The following is an 18,066-nucleotide window of genomic DNA, read 5'->3' on the forward strand; positions in this document are numbered from 1 at the left end:
CATCGACAATCATGATCATAGTATCTGAGCACTTCCATTGTGATTAAAAATTATTAAAAAGCCACTACAACAAAACACCCAATAGGAAACATATACAATGAATGCAATACACTGTTTTGCTCTCTCAGTAGTATGGACAAAACAGAATCTGTTTGGGTCAAAATCGTGTTGGGGAAAGACTGTAAAAGAGGTTCCACTGGGATAGTGTTAGGGATCTGCTAAAAACCCTTGGGTTGGACTCATATGTAGATAGAGATCTCTTTAATACTATTAGAGAGATAAAAACTATTGCGAATAGTGTCATAATGGGAGACTAATAGAGACTGGAGAATAAATGCTATTAATACTGGTAGAGCCCACTTATTGCTAGATGTGACAGATGACAGTTTTTATTGTCAAATCATTACTGAACCAATAATGGATGATTCAATTTCAGACTTGGTTTTGGTAAGGAGTGAGGACATCATAGAAGAGCTGATTGTAAGAATAACTTTGGATCAAGTAATCATGAGTTGATTCAGTTTAAATTAAATGGAAGGCTAATCAAAACCAGGTTATCAACTATGTGGTGGTGGTTTTTTTTGTTTCAAAAGGGCATTGTTTGGGAAATTACAGGAATTAGTTAAAGTCGTCACTGGACTGAACAGCACACATCTTAAACATGGAGGAGGCTTGGAATTTCTTGAAATCGACTATACAAAAACTATCGCAATTTGCATCCCAAGCAAGGGTAAAAAACTGTAGGGAAAGGCTCCAGATGAATAGCCACCTCAAAGGCTATCCATAGTAAGCAGAGAACCTAAAGGGAATGGAAAAACAGATTGATCAGCAAAGAAAGCTACATCTTGAAGATTAGAAAATGTAGGAATAAAGTGAGACTTTCTAAAAGTCAAACAATTAGCTCTTGTGAAGAAAATATAGAATTTTTTTTACTTATATAAATAAAACGAGAGTAAGGAAGAATGAGGTTGGGCCATTATGCAGGGTGAATGAGGAAGAGTTTATAGATAGTCTAGGTATGACCCCAAAACTAAATGAATACTTTGCCTCGGTTTTCAATATGGAACATTGGCAAGAAATCAGGATGGTTGATGGACATGAGTGTATAGAAATGGAAATTGCCACATCTGAAATGGTAGAAAATGCAAAGATCTTAATGTGCTCAGATTGGGGGACCAGATAATTTCCATCCCAGAATAATGAAAGAACTGGAACATGAGATTGCTAGTCTGGTAGCAAGGACTTTAACAAATCTTTCTATTCAGGAGTACTACTGTATGACTGAAGAATAGCTAACACTGTACCTATATTTAAGAAAGGGAAAATAAAGTCATTGGGGCAATTACAGACCTGTTAGTCTAACCTCAGTGGTATATAAGATTTTGGAACAAATTGTGAAGGAAAGAATAATTAAATTAATGGAGGTAAATGGAAAAGGGGATATAATGCTACATGTGTTTACCAAAGGCAGATTGTATCAGACTAACCTGATTTCTTTCTTTGAGAAAATAACTGATTTTTTTTAGATAAGGGAAGTGCAGAAGATCTAATATACTTGAACTTCAGTAAAGCATTTGACTTGGTACCACACAGAAAATTATTAGTTAAATTGGGGATTAGTACAAGAATTGTAAAATGGATAAGGAATTATCTTATTCGGTATTCCCTTATTCGGTATTTTTATTAATGTCCTTGGTACAAAAAGTAGGTGTGCGCTAATGAAATCTGATGATGATAAAAAGTTGGGAGACTTCGTCAATACAGAAGAGGATTGAAATATTATATAGGAGGATCTGGATGACCTTGAAGACTGGAGTAACATAAATGGAATTAAATTCAATAGTACGAAGTGTAAGGTCATGCATGTAGGGTCTAATAATAAGAATTTCTGCTACAAACTGGGGGCTCATCAGTTGGAAGCAACAGAGGAGGAGAGACACCTGGGTATGTGGGTCGATCATAGGATAACGATGAGCCACCAAAATGATGCGGTTGCGAAAAAAGCAAATGCGATCCTAGGATGCATCAGGCGAGGCATTTCCAGTAGAGATCAAGTAGTATTAATGCCATTGTACAAAACACTGATAAGAGCCCATTTGAAATGCTGTGTACAATTCTGGTCACCCATGTTCAAGAAAGATTAATTCAAACTGGAGCAGGTACAGAGAAGAACTACGAGAGCGATCATGGGAATGGAGAGCCCCTCTTATGAGAGAAGACTGAAAGAGTTGGCTTGTTTAGCCTAGCAAAACGAAGGCTGAGAAGGGATATAACTGCTCTTTATAAATACATGCAGGAGTTGGGGAGGGGAAGGAACACCAGGGAGGGTGAAGAGCTATTTAAGCTGAAGTACAATGTTGGCACGATAACAAATGGATATAAACTGGCCATGAACAAACTACGGCTGGAAACTAGAGGAAGGTTTTTATCCATCAGAGGAGTGAGGTTCTGGACAGTCTCCCAACAGGAGTTGTGGGAACAAATAACTTAATTAGTTTTGAGAGAGATCTGGACAAATTTAAGAGTGGGACTGTATGATAGGGTTGCTTGTGATGGTGGTGGCAGGACTCAGCAAACCGGGGTGTGTGTGTGTCCCTTCCGGTTTAAATCTTACGTTCCTAATGCTGATGCTTTAGGGCTTCAGATGGTCAGGAAGGGATCCCCCAAACATATTCTGGGTTTTTTTTCAAGTCTCCTTCCTAAAAAAACTCAGAGATGGCCACAGTTGGAGATAGGAAATTGACAGAGGGGTCCAGTGCTCTGAGGTGGCACCAAGCATTCTCGGTCTCTCACGTGCTTAGCTGTCTGGTTGTTGTTCACATGCTCAGACTCTAACTAATCACCATATATGGGGTCAGGAAGGAATTTTCCTCAGGTCAGATTGGCAGTGACCTTGGGGGGTTTTCCCCTTTCCTCTGCAGCATAGAGTATGGGTCACTTGCCAGGATTAATTGGATACATCTCACTTAATCAATTCCCTGCCATTGCACGGGTCCTGGGCATTTGGACCATCTTAGTCCATCCTGTTCTCTGCTTGTGGCACATAATAATTTAGTTTCATGTTGGCTGTAATACTTTGGTCTAATTTGGGTTGTTAAGTTTAGTGTAGGGTGTTGGTGGTGGCCTGTGGTTTTCAGGAGGTCAGACTAGATGACTTGGTCGTCTCTTTTGGCCTTTAAGCTCTGCAAGAGTCAGAGTTTAGTTATCACATTACAAAATCACTGACAAATCACTAAAAATACCTTACAGTACAATATCTATTAGAAATGTGAGGTAGACAATAGATAGATTCTACTCAATGTCTGCCTGATGAAAAAAAATGCAAAATCGGTTGTGAGATTACTTTGTAGTTAAAAATTTAATTAAACTAAAACAAAAAACAAACCACCAAAAACCACACACCAACTTGAAAACACCCATAAATTACTGTGCCTAGTTACTTAGATAACCAGAACAGTTATTTCAATATCTTAATTTTAACCACATAGAGTACTTTGCACTAAAAACTTATAATAACAGTACTAACATTAAACCCCCCCCACAAATATTCAGTTTTCTATAATTTTCTATGCTACATTCTTTTTACAAGCTTCTCTAACAGGCTCAGTGTTTAACAGTGTTAAAATACAGGATACCCTGTACTGGTATGTATACACTGATTTCATATGAGGATTATGTTTCATAGATAATGACTAACGATCCATATCAATTTGTCAGGAGAACATTTTTTTTTTTTTTGTAAAAAATATCCCCAATATCATCCAAGCCACACACTTCCAGAGAAAATTTAGCCCTGAATTTGTTTATGTGGGTGGAAGTGTTTCTCTGAGCGTGTGTTTTCATTACTACTGGGTTCAGGGAAACAGGACTTTATGTACATACTTTATAAACAAACAGGACTGCATCCAAGAAATATTCGATTCTATCATCATTTTCTCCTACTAAGGGAAACAACCCAGAAAGGCCCCAAATATTGGCTAGCCCCTCTTTGGCCCAAGCAGCAACAGTATTATTGCAATAAATGTACATTTAAATGGCACCCATCAATTAATTATTTGAATGTTTACTATACTAACTAATCTCGGATGTCGGGTTTTAGCACTTTTAGAAAAAGGATGCAGATAAATCATACTTCTCTTACAAAGCACTTAGGCCCCAATTCAGTAAAGCATTTAAGCATGTGCTTAACTTTAAGCATGAGTAGTCCCACTGACCTCAACATTAACAAGTTAAATCATATGTTTAACTTTGCTGGATTAGAGCCTAGGCAAATAAGGAAAATACTGTAGGGTATTACAAACACTATCTACTATGGAGGGAGGATGAGGTAGAATGGACAGCTCAGTGAATGATGTGTCTGAGATACTGAAGGATTTTTTTCTGGAATGTATATGCCATATAAGAGAGTACATGTGAATGTTTCTGTCCAGAAGTGGGCATTGTACTTGGAAGAGTGTTTGGGTAGCCCATATATAATAAGTGGGGGGCAAATCTGTCAATCTATATTCAGCATGCAATAATGGGTTAATACTTTATCTAGGAAACACAGAAATCTTATGGTCAATTTGCTATATGGTGGTTTGGTGTAAAAGGATTAATTGTGCACAGTTGTGGACTAGGTAGTCAGAATTATGGTTGTTTGTTAGACTTTCATTTAGTATAAATATTCTAGTAAATTTTCTTTCTGAAGAAATTGACAAGGTAAGATTACACTTACAAAGGCTTAGTTGGAGAATTTCCTTTTAAAAATTGCGAAGAGCTGTTTCTGTTTCTTCCCAATACTATTTTAAGTTTTCTCTTGCAAAGATTAGAAAAAAATATAGAAATATCTTATTACCTTGCACATTCACATGTAAACTGAAGACCTCATTTGTAGGCAAAAAATCTCTTTTAGAAAAATTGTTCTCCTTTGTAACAGAGAACAATTGAGGCAGTTTACCTATTTGTGTATATGCCAAACAAGTATCTGGAACTTTGAAACGATGCTCTGTTTTAGTGTGTTTATAAATTGATATAAATACATTAAATAAATGAACAAATAAAATACACTGGGGAGCCACATGCATGAGTACAGATGGCAGTAGGAAGGAGATATGCTGAGAGTCTAATCCACCATATCTTGTGAACAGTAGGTATCTTAGGGTGAAATCCTGGCCCGAATGGAATCACTAGCAAAAAACCCACCAACTTCAATGGGGCCAGAACGTGACTCAGTTACCATTTCTGCTAGTACAGAGCTTAAAAGCTCCATGAAGCAGATGTTCCACTGGCATCCCTGCTCCTGCAGAACTTAAAATTTCCTCAATCGCTGTAGTGGGTGTCTCAACTACTGTGAAACTTCTAAATTTCCTCGAACAGCTGGGTCTCTCTGAAGAGCTATGGGGAGCTCTCTTTGTTCCTCAAAGAGTCTACAGACTGCCAGCTTCCCAGTAAAGAAAGAAATGGTGGACCACAGGCCCCTTACTGCCTGCCTGTTCTCCCACATCGGGGCTGCTGAACCTCTCATCACTCCATAGCCATCTGCGGGTGGAGGAGGTGGAGGTGGTTGCAAGTCAGGACAACCTGCAACAAAAGCTAAGAACAATAACCTTGACATTAGGGCATGATGACCCACAGAGGCAGCTGGTGATGACAGCCTGATATTTTTGCAGTCTTTCAGGAAATCCCAGGATACACGAGAAGGAAAACATAGCTATAGCAGGTCTAGGGCAGTTGTAGACCTCCTAGGCATAGTTTCCAATACTCAGAACACTCTTTCTGACAGAGTCTATCCTCTGTTTTTTTATTTGTTGTTTGTTTTGGGAGATATTTTAAAATATTTGATTGTCTAACTATGATTTGGCCTCCTGGCCTTCCTGCATTAAAGAATTCCCATTGTGTGCGTGGGGCAGGGTGGGGGAAGAGGTGTGGTGTACATATGCATGCCTAGAAGAATAAGCATGTCTATTGCTTAGTCTTTTCTGCATAGATCTGCCAGGCTCCACTCATGAAGGTGAGCCAGGGAACCCAGCACTGGAGATTATCCACCCTACTGGACTCCACGGAGGTGAGAAGGGAAACCTGGTGCTGGGGATTATTCAACCCTACTGCATTCCACGAAGGTGATCTGGGGAAACAGCACTGATTTCATTATTCATTTATTTCACCTTTAGGAATTTGAGCCCAGTTTCACTTCCCCTCTGAAGCAGGATAATGGGGGACAGAAATTGTGAAGAAAATATTTCAAGTGGCTACCAAGCCCCTTGTCCTCATTGAGGCTCGCTTCCCCTACATGGGTCCTTCTGGGTCTCAAGAATGGATTTTCAATTACCCCTCTCTACTGCATGAGATCCACATGGATAGATCTGTGTTGGAAGCAGGGGAAGGGGGCTAGGCTTGAAGGCCCTTTGCTGGACTCTCTGGGGTTGACAGAGAGACTGTGCTGTGTCCCGTGCCCTCCATCTGTGGGATGTGGCTGAGCTCTGCACACAGAGGCGTGGCTGCTGGTGTGGGCTATAGAGACTCAGGGTTGATCTTCCTTCTGGCTTCACTACCATTATGGAGCTGGGGCTGCTTGCCCCAGAGTCAGTTCTTTTCCAATCCTTTCTGCCCCCTTTCCTGCTGTGGAAAGGGCCCAGTGCAACTTCCCCCAGCCTGGGCTGCAGCTTGCCCAGCAGAGCCTGTATCTCCAATCCTGCCTGGTTCCTTTCTTGCTCAGAGGAGAGGGGAAGAACCTCCAATCAAACTGCGCTACGAGGGGAACTGCACTCACCCTACAGAGCCAGTCAAATTCCCCAAAGAAACACACAAAGAGGCACAGAGCCTTCCACTTGCTTCTGGCTTTCTCAGTCCAGCTCTCTCCCAGAAGCCTGCAGGGACACCAGCCATTGCAAACGCCTCAGAGGGGATGCAGAGCCGCGGGGACAGCTCCTCACAAGGCAAATGCAGCCCCTGGGACATGACTGGGGATTAGATGGACACATTATTAAGCCAAATTGTTAGTGAGCCATTTGATATAAGGTCTTGAATTTCCCTCAGAAAAGTTCTGCAGCAAGGAGACCTGGCTGAGCCACCAGGGAGGTAGAAAAAACTGGCAAGAGCTTCAAAGAGCAGGGCATTCTCCTGCTGCCAGTGACTGACAGGTCTGGTTCTGCTCCCACACTGCAAACAGGCTTACGTGTTCATTGTAACAGGTCTGTGGAAATTAGCACGCAGAAGTGACATATCTATATTTTTTCAAATTAATTTCCAATGAACACCTTGTACAATTACCCTCAAGCTTCGCCACAATAATTCTCCTTTGGCAGAACACAATTTGTGAAATTATATACAGAATACTTTTGTTTCTCTGAAGTTAGGAAAGGAATTGTATCCAAATGAGGATTATGAAACAGAAAAACTAGTTACAATTTTAACTACGGAGTTGCTCCTGTCATTCTGTAATATGCGAATCAACTTCCAAAAACAAACTAAGTATCTGACGGCAGAGAAAAAAGAAGGCAGTGTGAATGTCTCATCTACTAAAAATTGGAAAAGTAGATATTTATATTCACCCCAGTTTGAAAGAAAAATGAGACCTCTATATTTAATATCCAATTTTTTAAAAGGTTTCAGAGTAGCAGCCACTGTGTGTGTTCTCAGGTACTAATGAAATATCTTCACAGGAGGTTAATTATTCTCATCCACAATTACTGATTTACCACAAGTACAAGATTTTTATAACAACATTGACTCAAGGCAAATTGTATCAATGCAATTCTAGATGATACCCATGAGTACAAAGTTTAACACATGACTTACCCAGCTGGGATTTTTCTGTTTGCTTATACATTACTCAAAAGGGAAATTGTTTACCAGTAATTGGACTTTTCTAAAGCTAGTATCCTCTACAGACCCACATTCAAAAGATCTCAGTCCCTTAGCAAAGGAACAGACTAGGAAGTCAATACTGTAAAATTGAGAACCTTGATTGGAAAGAATTACTGCATTGTCTCAGGGATATGCATATATATATATATGTACATACAGTACATACCTTAGTATATAATGATCTACAATAATCTAAGAGTATAAAAGAATAAACGCAGAATTTCTAATCTCTGAGAAGTAGAAGTGTGGTTCCAATGGTGAAACTATATTTAGAAAACATCAATTACAGAAAAGCAAACTCCTTTTCTCAAAAGATAAGTATCCTCTACAGATATATAGGTCTCTTAATTAATACACTCAAGTCAAAACTGTAACAATATAATAGGAACAAAATTAAGAAACGATCAACTAAGAGCACAAAAACATAAGATGATCCAGTTGTAACAAAACTAGTATAATAAACAAGAGAAAAGCCGGGTTTACTTTTAATTAATACTTTAATCAAGTATCCTGAGATTCATTCTTACTTTTTGTTCAGTCCTTCCTCAGGCAAATTTCCACTGACTTCAATGGAAGTTTGATAGAGTTAGGACTGAAAAACAAATGAGTAACAACTGAGGAGTTTAGGATTTGAACCAAAACCTTTGCAGATGCTTTTCTTACAATGAAATTGCTACTGGAATGATCCAAGTTCCAACTTAGCATATTAATGGCATGATTCAAAGTCCACTGAAGTCAATGGGAGTCTTTTCACTGACTTCAATAAACCTTACATCAGCCTTTAGTCCTTAAGTGGAAAATTATTTTCCCCCCAACTTGGGCAAAGTAAAAAATTGAGAAATAAACAAACTCTAAATGAGTTGTGTGCTATGTGACCAGTGTATTTTTCTTAACAATTTAAATGGGAGTCATTAAACCAGTGGAAATGGTTATCCAGACAAATCCATGTTTCTGCACACTCAAATAACCATACATGTACTATTTCAACTGTTAGACATTAAAACATTAACTACATGTGTTTATATGAATATTCGATCCATTATGACCACTTCTCAGAGTATTAATACCTCCTGATATCATGAAGAAGTGCCTCAAGATGCATATTTCAAAGAAATACACTGGTGACTCTCTTTTCTTTTTAAAATTAACATGGAAATTAAATGCTAAAATTATATTATGACAATATTATGACTGGGATTTTGTTTGCTCTAGCCATAAAATTCAATGTTATGGTTCCCACAGCAATTGTAACTTGGCCATATTACACGCACTGTATATATTAAGATGTTCATGTCAATGGTAGAGGAAGTGAGCAGTATGTGCAACATAACTCAGTGCTTTTTGTTGATTTTTTTTTTAAATGTACAATCATTTTCCTTCACCACTTATGTATATTATTACTGAATTAAAGCTGGGAAGAAATAAGAAACTTTTAATGTGATTTTAGTAGAATTCACAGAAACCCATTTCACATATTAAAATATGGCCATTTATCCAAATCTGTCCTTTGTGCTCCCCTCTTATAGGCTCTCCAGCAGCTGTTAATTAACAAACATTATCACCAGAACTGTGGCTGAGTTCTCACAAGTCATGGGAGCAGTGGCATAAGTAACATTTAGTTTGCTGATGTCCAAAATAAAGAAGTATCCACCCTTTGGCATTCTCTCCCCACTACTTTCCCCATCATCACACACACAAAAAAGCATTTTAAGGTCACTAGGAAAAAATCTGTATTACAAACTAAGTAAACTTTAATGGAAAACGCATTTTATTTTCAAGACATTTAAGTATAGAAACAATGTCATATCATTCTAAAATATGTGACAATGTTCATTTAAGTACTATAAGGAGATATTAGCGCAGGGGCAAGTACTGTTTCTTCTAGTAGATTAGCTGCAAATTTCTGATTTACTGCATATTTCCAGCCAATTTCACTATGTTTACATACAGTGAAAGTCACTGAGAAATGCACCAAACCCCAGCTGGTTGAATGATCTTGTATGCAATTTGCTGCATTTACTGTAGAGGATTAAATTAGCCTTGGATTCTTAATCCTTGGAGAACACTGTTTCTCACCTCTTAAAAAGTATCAGGCTTTGCTTTGAGCTTGTGAATAGTCTTAAATAAGGACACGTCTACACTACAAACTTGCATTGGCGCTGCTGCACTGATACAGCTGCGACGCTGTAGCACTCCTGGTAAAGACGCTCTACGCCAGGGGTCGGCAACCTATGGCACGCGTGCCAAAAGCAGCACGTGAGCTGATTTTCAGTGGCACTCACACTGCTCGGGTCCTGGCCACCGGTCCAGGGGGCTCTGCATTTTAATTTAATTTTAAATGAACCTTCTTCAACATTTTAAAAACCTTATTTACTTTACATACAACAATCGTTTAGTTATATGTTATAGACCTATAGAAAGAGACCTTCTAAAAGCGTTAAAATGTATTACTGGCACGCGAAACCTTAAATTAGAGTGAATAAATGAAGACTCGGCACACCACTTCTGAAAGGTTGCCGACCCCTGCTCTACGCTGATGGGAAAAGCTCTCCCGCTGAGATAACACTGTCTACATGGAGGGTTACGGTCAGTATAACTATGTCACTTAGGGATGTATGGATTTTTCAAACTCCTGAGCAATGTAGTTATACCAAAGTATGTATGTAGTGTAGACCTGGCCTAAATCAGTAATATGGAAAGTATCATATAGATTTTACAATTCTTTCCTTTACAAAAAATGAAATTATGAGCCTATGATGTTCAGAAGCACAAAATGAAATTTTGTGATCTTGATTAATGAACTAGTCACAGTAAAATATTTCTTGTGAAAAATTTGCAAAGGCAAAATAAATGCGAAAGATGTGTAAACAATTTGTTTTCAAACTATATCTTTAGTGTGTATTACAGATGATGCAGTAAGCTATTTACTTTTGAGGACTATGATCAAATCTAACCCAAATCACAATTGCAATGACTTGTACCAGATAGTTCCTACTAGATATCTGCCAACATAACAAAATCATCAGACCATTTGTCATAATCACAAATTTCTGCCCAGGGAAAATCTCCCAGCACAAGGACAGCAGGGTTGCTGCAGGTTTATCTATAAAGGTAGGTGAAAAAGTTTTACCACATCCTGCCTACAAATACAATATAGGAATCAAGATGGAAATATACGCAGATTGATATGAAAGAGTGAGAAATAAGCTTACACAACAAAAACTATGACATTATGGATAATATCACTTCTGGGATGTACCTTGAATATTGCATTTGAGGATCATATAAGATTTCTAGTTTGGTCTAGTGTTCAAAGGATAATCCAAAAGAAGAAATTTCCCATTAGAGAACTTCACCATGTCTTATCTTCAATTATTCAACCTGTAGTTACCCAGAGTTTTTCAAAGCAAATGTGTTTAAAATAATGGATTGTTAACAATAAACTATATGCCCAATTTATACTGCTGGATAAACACAATGTATATTTTCTAGGATAGATCAAATTGTTTTTCATAAACCCAAATTTGATACTTCTTTCAAAAACACAGTATATTGAAAGTTAACAATGATCTGTCTACCAGCTTCAATACTAAAACAATATGCTTACCTGTCTTGATCTTGGTCTCCCAGGAGAAAACTTTCGTTTGGTGATAGCTGGCTTTCCCATGCCGATTTTTGGAGTGACAGATATATAAGTTGCTGGGAGAACATTTCCGGCAGAGGAACTCTGTGGTGGAGTCTGACTGTGCAGCATATCATGTGCAGAATGCAAATCTAATGAAACTACTGGTGAGGAACACACACTTCTCTTGTTTATGTCAACTGATGATGAAAATGAAGAATATGTCTCAGTCGGTGACTTTATAGGTTTGTCTCCTAATAGTGAACTGTTGTTTGCACAACTTTCATTTGCAGGAGTGGTTTCCACTTTCAACAGAAAAGTTGGTGTTTCAGAGCTTTCATGGGTTTCTTTCTTTTCTACGTCTTCTTGCACTCTTACTGTCTCCAATTGTTCTTCTATCTTAAAAGAAGTCTCCTCTTTATTCACAGACCCTAAAGTTTCTGGTGGTGTAGTTGTGGCCTCAGGTGCTGAAAGGGGAGGCTGAGTTTCCTCTGTGGATACTTTTGATACCTCAGCATCTTGTGACAGTTGTTGCTCTTCTGCTTGTTTGTCTGACTCCGGCTGCGTTACAGCTTGAATGCTTTCTGTCACTTCCATCATGTGCTTAGTTTGACTGTCATCAGATGCTGGTGTCCTTTTAGGAGATGTTTCCATTTTAGCTGTACCAAGTTGATTAGAAACTCCTGCTTCCAGTTCAACAGTCTTTTCATCCTGTGATACGTCTGTAACTAAGCGAGAGCATATCGTTAGAGACTCATACTAAAGCATCAATAGTAGAAAAGATTTATATTTTAAAAAAAGAAAAGTGGGAGATATTTCAACATTTAAGATATACATTTATCTTCCAGAGGAACAATACAGCAGATGGAACCTAGGTTTAAATATGAAGGCGCAAGCAAGCAGAATGTTCTTAGGCCTGGACGACATAGTTTTAACCACATGGCTACGTCTGTTACGGGTGTGAAAAAAAAAAATCATAAATCAACAGACATAAGTATGCCAAGCAAAAGCCTTTGCCAGTATAACTGTATCTAACCAACAAGCTACACCAGCAAAAGGACTCCGTTTCATTTCGTGACCTGGCATAAACTATACTGACGGGAAAAAACCTCATTTGCTGTTATGAGCTATACTCCCAAATCCTTTCTAGTGTAGACAAGCCGTCGTGGAAGACTTTTCACTGTGAAACTTGCTCCCACCCAGAGATCAGGTTTGACCAAGTCTTGAGATTTTGGAGGAACAGGTGCTGCAATGTGCTCCTGGATCAACCTACCTAATCCCATCGACAAGATACTTTAAAATATTAAATATTAGTATGTGAGATGATGGGAAGTAGACTATTTCTCCTGAAAGGCTGCAGATGTATATTTAAATCTATGTATTATAACTAAATGCTACAGTGATGGACACATTACAAATATGAATAAATACATTAAATTGCTATTACTACCAATCCTTTAAGGGAAAAAGAGACATGGTATAAAAAAAGCGAACACGATACAATAGCCAAATATTATCCTTCCTAAGCCCCCAATAAACTGGGAAAAGAGGGCTGTGTAGCTCCCTCCATCTTCCCCTTTCCCCTCCTCATGGGAGCTCATCTTCCTTCCTGGGTTTGGGAGGAAATAGCTGGGAAGGGGGAGTATTCTAGTTGATTGGCTGGTCTGTGCAGTGCAACAGAAACCCACTGGCTACTGCACACTGAAGGGGAGGACATTCTAAATTCTTTCCCCTTGGCTGGGATGCCATTATTCGCCCAGAACATGTTACCATGCTGCCAGATAGTGTTTCTGACATCACAAATACTGTCAGGATTACAGTAAAATGTTTAATATGATATTTCATGACATCAAACCATACCAAATGTTTTATGTATCTAATCCACAAAACTCAAAATACAACCTAGAAAAATAAAAAGCATTTGCTTATACACATACAAATAATCCAGAAATTGGAAATGATGGAAAAATTAAAGCCAGAAAAAGTAAATGACTGTTTAATAGGGTATTTACTCTCTATATAAAATCTTTTACATATATAAAATCTTTTTTTGCTTCAGTGTGGCTGTGGTGCTTAAATCTAAACATGTACAGAAGTAGTACAGACGGTCCATCTTCCTAAAGAACACGAGGGAAGGAGAGAAACAGTTTATAATGTAGTTAAAGTAATGTGTTAGCTTTGAGCTATGTAAAGTGAAAAGTATGTTCAAAATATCACAATATTCACTGCCACAAGCTCATTTTAGATTTCAATATTCAGTAAGTGGATTAACAACATGGATTTAATACAAAGCTTCATAACTTAAACAAAGACCCAGTGTAGCACAAATCACTCAGATGATAAATCAGAATAGTATATATTTTCAAAAAATTGACCACAACTAAATTTTCCAGTGGGTAATTCCTTAGAAAGTACAGCTTTCCTTCTGAAAAACACCTTTGACCGTTTCATAACCACACAATGTTCTCCATAAAAATCTTAAAAAACAAAATATCCACAAATTAAACAAATCTCAGATGGTGTAAACTGCCCAGCTGGACAAAAAACTCTCCCAACCGTGTACAACCAACAAAGCTCCCCATAGCTTGTCACTTAGGATCAGCATGGAAGTGTGATTTCAAGTTATGGTATGCAAAGGTAGCAAGAAGGAAACTTTTCTTGTCAAGTGTATGTGTGAGTCTGAGCCATAAATTTCTGAAGAATTAAAACCTATATTTTTTTTATAAAGTCAGCCAAACCAACATAGTTTTCTTGTTTTTGCGATAGCATCACATTAAATGCTCATGTTTGTAATGTATTACCACCAATGGGATTCCTTGCCTCAAACCAGCTTTCTCCCATGTGGCATTTCTCATCGGTATTATCTCCATATAAGTTGAATATCATCCCAATGGAATTTGCCCAATTTTCTAAATTCTCAAGGTCCTATTGCCGTTTCACTTGATCTTCTATTATGTTTGCAATCCTTCTTAAATTGGTATCACCATCAAATTTGATTATTTAATCTTCCAGGTAATCTGTGAAGCTATTAAATAGCACTAATACCAAAAGAAGCTCACTTGACACCTCAACTGGTTTTGATTATGCTCTGATTGTTTCCACTTCTGGTTAATTAAACAGTTTTGTGTTCATATTACCAAAAATCTTCCCAACTTTTACATTAGGTCATTAAGACCAATAACAAAAATGGTTCAGTCAATTCACTTTATCCACAACAATTAAAATTTTATTTAATGACAGAACAAACATAATTTTTGTCTGGCTTTTCTTTAAAAACAAAACACCACAAATACCTTCCCCTTCTCCACAAATCTATGAGTCTTCCTACACATCAAATTGTCATCTAAATATTTCCTGTATTGTTTATTTTAATAGGTTACCTAACTGTGATTTATCCAAACAGTTCAATATATTTACGCTTTGAAAACACTTTGTGTACTCCTCTTGTGCTTCCTGTGATCTTACCAATGAATTCAAACTATCAGCTATATATTTTGCTATTTGTTTCAGGATCTTGGATACAACTCTTCGGGTCCCGCTGATTTAAAAGCCAACCAATAGTCTCTCAGCTCCTTTGAATCTATCATTAGAGAAGACTTATCCAGATCATCTATGCCACCCAATATTCCACACTCTGATATTAGTATTAACATGGGGGACAAAGTATTGCATGTACTAAATAACTCAGACATCATACAGGGACACTCCAAATGCTAGGCTACGATTACTCTGGTTTTACTCTTTTTCTTGGTGAACTTTTAAAAGTCTCCTAGAAAAGTATATTATTTAACTCTCCTAGAAAAGTATACTATTTTTGTCTTTTACTTCTGAAAGATTTGACTGTTCAGTAATCTTATCCAATGACTTCCCTGATTTCCCCACTTTTGTACAGAATTTTTTTTAAGTAATTTAATTCAGGTCTTTGCATGTATCATCATGTAATCAAATATGTCTTCTCTACTCATCATGTATTGCACAAAGATAACTCACCTAGTCTGTTATTCTAAGAAAGATGCTGGTGCTGTTACACTCAAAATTGATGGCACTGACATCTTTGCCAACAATCGATCTATTTAGGCTATCAATGGTAACAAGAATAGGAGTAGGATCAAAGGTTCCTGACACTTGAAATGTAGTTAAGATCACACAGTTCAAGACTTAAACAATTGTTTCTGAAGTCTCTGCAGAACAGGGAAGCAATGCAGTGCTATGGTAAGTAAAATAAAAAGACAAAATGTATTTTGAAAAATGTTATCCAGCCAATTAGATTGTTAGGATGGGATGTACTGACCAATCATTCTGAGACAATCTGAGACAATCACCCGAAGCTTCTTTGCCAGGTTGACTAATGTTTCTGACCTCTTTTGGGAGAAAGAGACGCAGAGGATGAATCTTCTAATGGGGATCTGGAGTCCTTCTTCACTATGGTAAGATTGTTTTTAGACTCCAGTAAAGATGATACCAAAAAACGGTTGAGTTCACATAACAGTAGAGCAGGGCAAATAATGGAAAATAAGAATTCATAGTACATTTATGCATTTTCACCCACCTTTCTCAAAACCCAAATTTTTGTCAGTTCTCCAGTTGTGTGCAGCAACATATGCCAGTATTCAAAGAGTAGCAAATATGTGGAAAACATCTTAATCTGGAGAAACTACATATTGTATTCAGAATACAAAATGTTTTCATAAGAATTTCCCCTGCTGCCCTGTTTTGAAAACAAACATGATAAGGTCTTTTGTGGTTCACTCTTCCATGCAGTAAACAGATGTCAGATAAAAGATGAGTTCCCTCTTGAACTCAGGAAAAAAGTTTACAAAGCTATAGGACTTTGGACTTGGCGGCTCATTTGCTAGTGCTCTTTGTTTCCATATGGGATATTCAAGTTCTCAATCTTCTAGCTGGCAAGGGCAGGAAATTCTGAAGGAGTTGCACATTCAGCCAACAGGAAGAAGTGTCTCATGTTAATCAACAGCACCCTTCGTCCCCCGGACCCCGAAGCCAAATAAATAAATATGTATGTTACTTCTCAAAGCTCAACAGAGTGGGTAGGTTCCAGTAAGTAGTGTTAATGGCAATTTTTGAAAGGTGGTCCATCCAGAGTCAGACAAAATGGAAAGGTGATTACAATAAGGAAAATCAAGTGAACTGAATTTAAAGCAGGAAAAAAAATTGCTTGTATTTTTGCCATGAGCTTCTTTTTATAAGGGTAGAACATCTATTTTAAAAATCCACTTGCATTTGGAAAAAAGATGAAATTATCACAGGAGGTCACCTGTGGTTATATGATTAAATCCATGTAGCAGGCATACTGGAAGCACTCACCCCTTGGATATGTGGCCCAAAACACACAAGAGAAAATTTAGCCACTCATCCTGTTGTGTGCTATTGCTAACACATGAGACTCTGTGAAAGCAAAAGGGATACCATTCCTCTGGGGTCGGAGGCCAGCAGCTGGCTAATCAGGCCCACCTGGTGCACCTGGGACAAGACCTGTGTAACTTAACAGGCTGTTCTTCATAAAAGGAGGACCAGGAAATAGAAAGGGAGAGCTACGATATCTGCCAGAGGCTGGAGCTACTTCTGTGAGGAACTGCTCCCAGAAACAAAACGGACAGAAGGGAGACTGTGGGAAGTCCTATTATCACAAAGGCTCTGAGGCAAGAGCCAGGAACTTTTGGGTTGAAGAACTTCAACCCAAAAGGGATGAGGGACAGACTTAGGGAAGGTTTGATCTTATTTTGTTGAGGCGTAGTGAAAGAAAAGAAACAACAACAGCTGACCTGCTGGAAATTACCTTCCTCGGACTCTGTGAGAAGGTTCCAGGCAGAATTCCCCAGAGAAGGGCATGGACTCAGCAAGAACAACGCTGGGTCCAGCTGGAAGAGGGGGCTATAAGACAGGCCCCAATCCTTTGCAGACTCATACAGAAAGTTTTGCGATTGAAATTATGTGGCAACAAATAATATTTTTTTTCTCCATACTCCACAAATATACAAACATACCAACTTGGTTAGCTTCTATTTCAGGGAATATCTACTCCCAGTAAATATTTAACATTTTTTCCCCCATATAAATGTTCTGCAGACAGAGTCTATAACTTTATCCTTGTATTAAGGAAAATAATCTTTCAAACAACAAAACATAGTTAACACAGTCACTGAAGAGTTCTGGTGATGGAATCAATACAATTCATTTGACTCTGCAAAAGGCAGGGAATCTTCCTGTTAGTGTTTATGTAACTTCATGAGCACTTAGTAATCTATTTTGTCTGGCTGTGAACCTCTCATTCTTACCATCTGTGACACATCCAACTGTTGATTCTTGACCAGGACCATCGTCAGTAACTCTTTTTTCCTGAAATGCCACTTCTTCTGCATCACCTCCAATTTCCATTTCATTTGTACAAGCTTAAGGAAAAGCAAAGCATTTATCAATTTTGACATAGTGTTTATTGTATTACTTTGGCATCAGTGGTTGCTGTCATTGCTTGACCTTTTGGTTTAACAACGTGGTATTTAACTATGTGATTTGAGATAAGGCAAATCAGGACAACTAGAAGGTTAGGTAGAATATACAGCATTTCCTAAAGAGCT

At 38.1% G+C, this 18,066-nt stretch overlaps 1 protein-coding gene across 1 annotated transcript in view; it reads right to left on the reverse strand.

Annotated features, from left to right (window-relative positions):
- KMT2C (lysine methyltransferase 2C) overlaps window positions 1–18,066 on the reverse strand; it is a 311,979-nt gene that overhangs the window by 112,741 nt on the left and 181,172 nt on the right. Inside the window, exons 12-13 of the mRNA XM_026652136.1 lie at window positions 17,767–17,880; window positions 11,456–12,198 (exon numbers count right to left, since the gene is read on the reverse strand). Of these exons, the coding sequence (XP_026507921.1) occupies window positions 11,456–12,198; window positions 17,767–17,880 (857 nt within the window). The remainder of the gene's footprint in view (window positions 1–11,455; window positions 12,199–17,766; window positions 17,881–18,066) is intronic.

Source organism: Terrapene carolina, unplaced genomic scaffold (assembly GCF_002925995.2).
Source record: "Terrapene carolina triunguis isolate 2854851 unplaced genomic scaffold, T_m_triunguis-2.0 Scaffold111, whole genome shotgun sequence".
NCBI lineage: Eukaryota > Metazoa > Chordata > Testudines > Emydidae > Terrapene > Terrapene triunguis.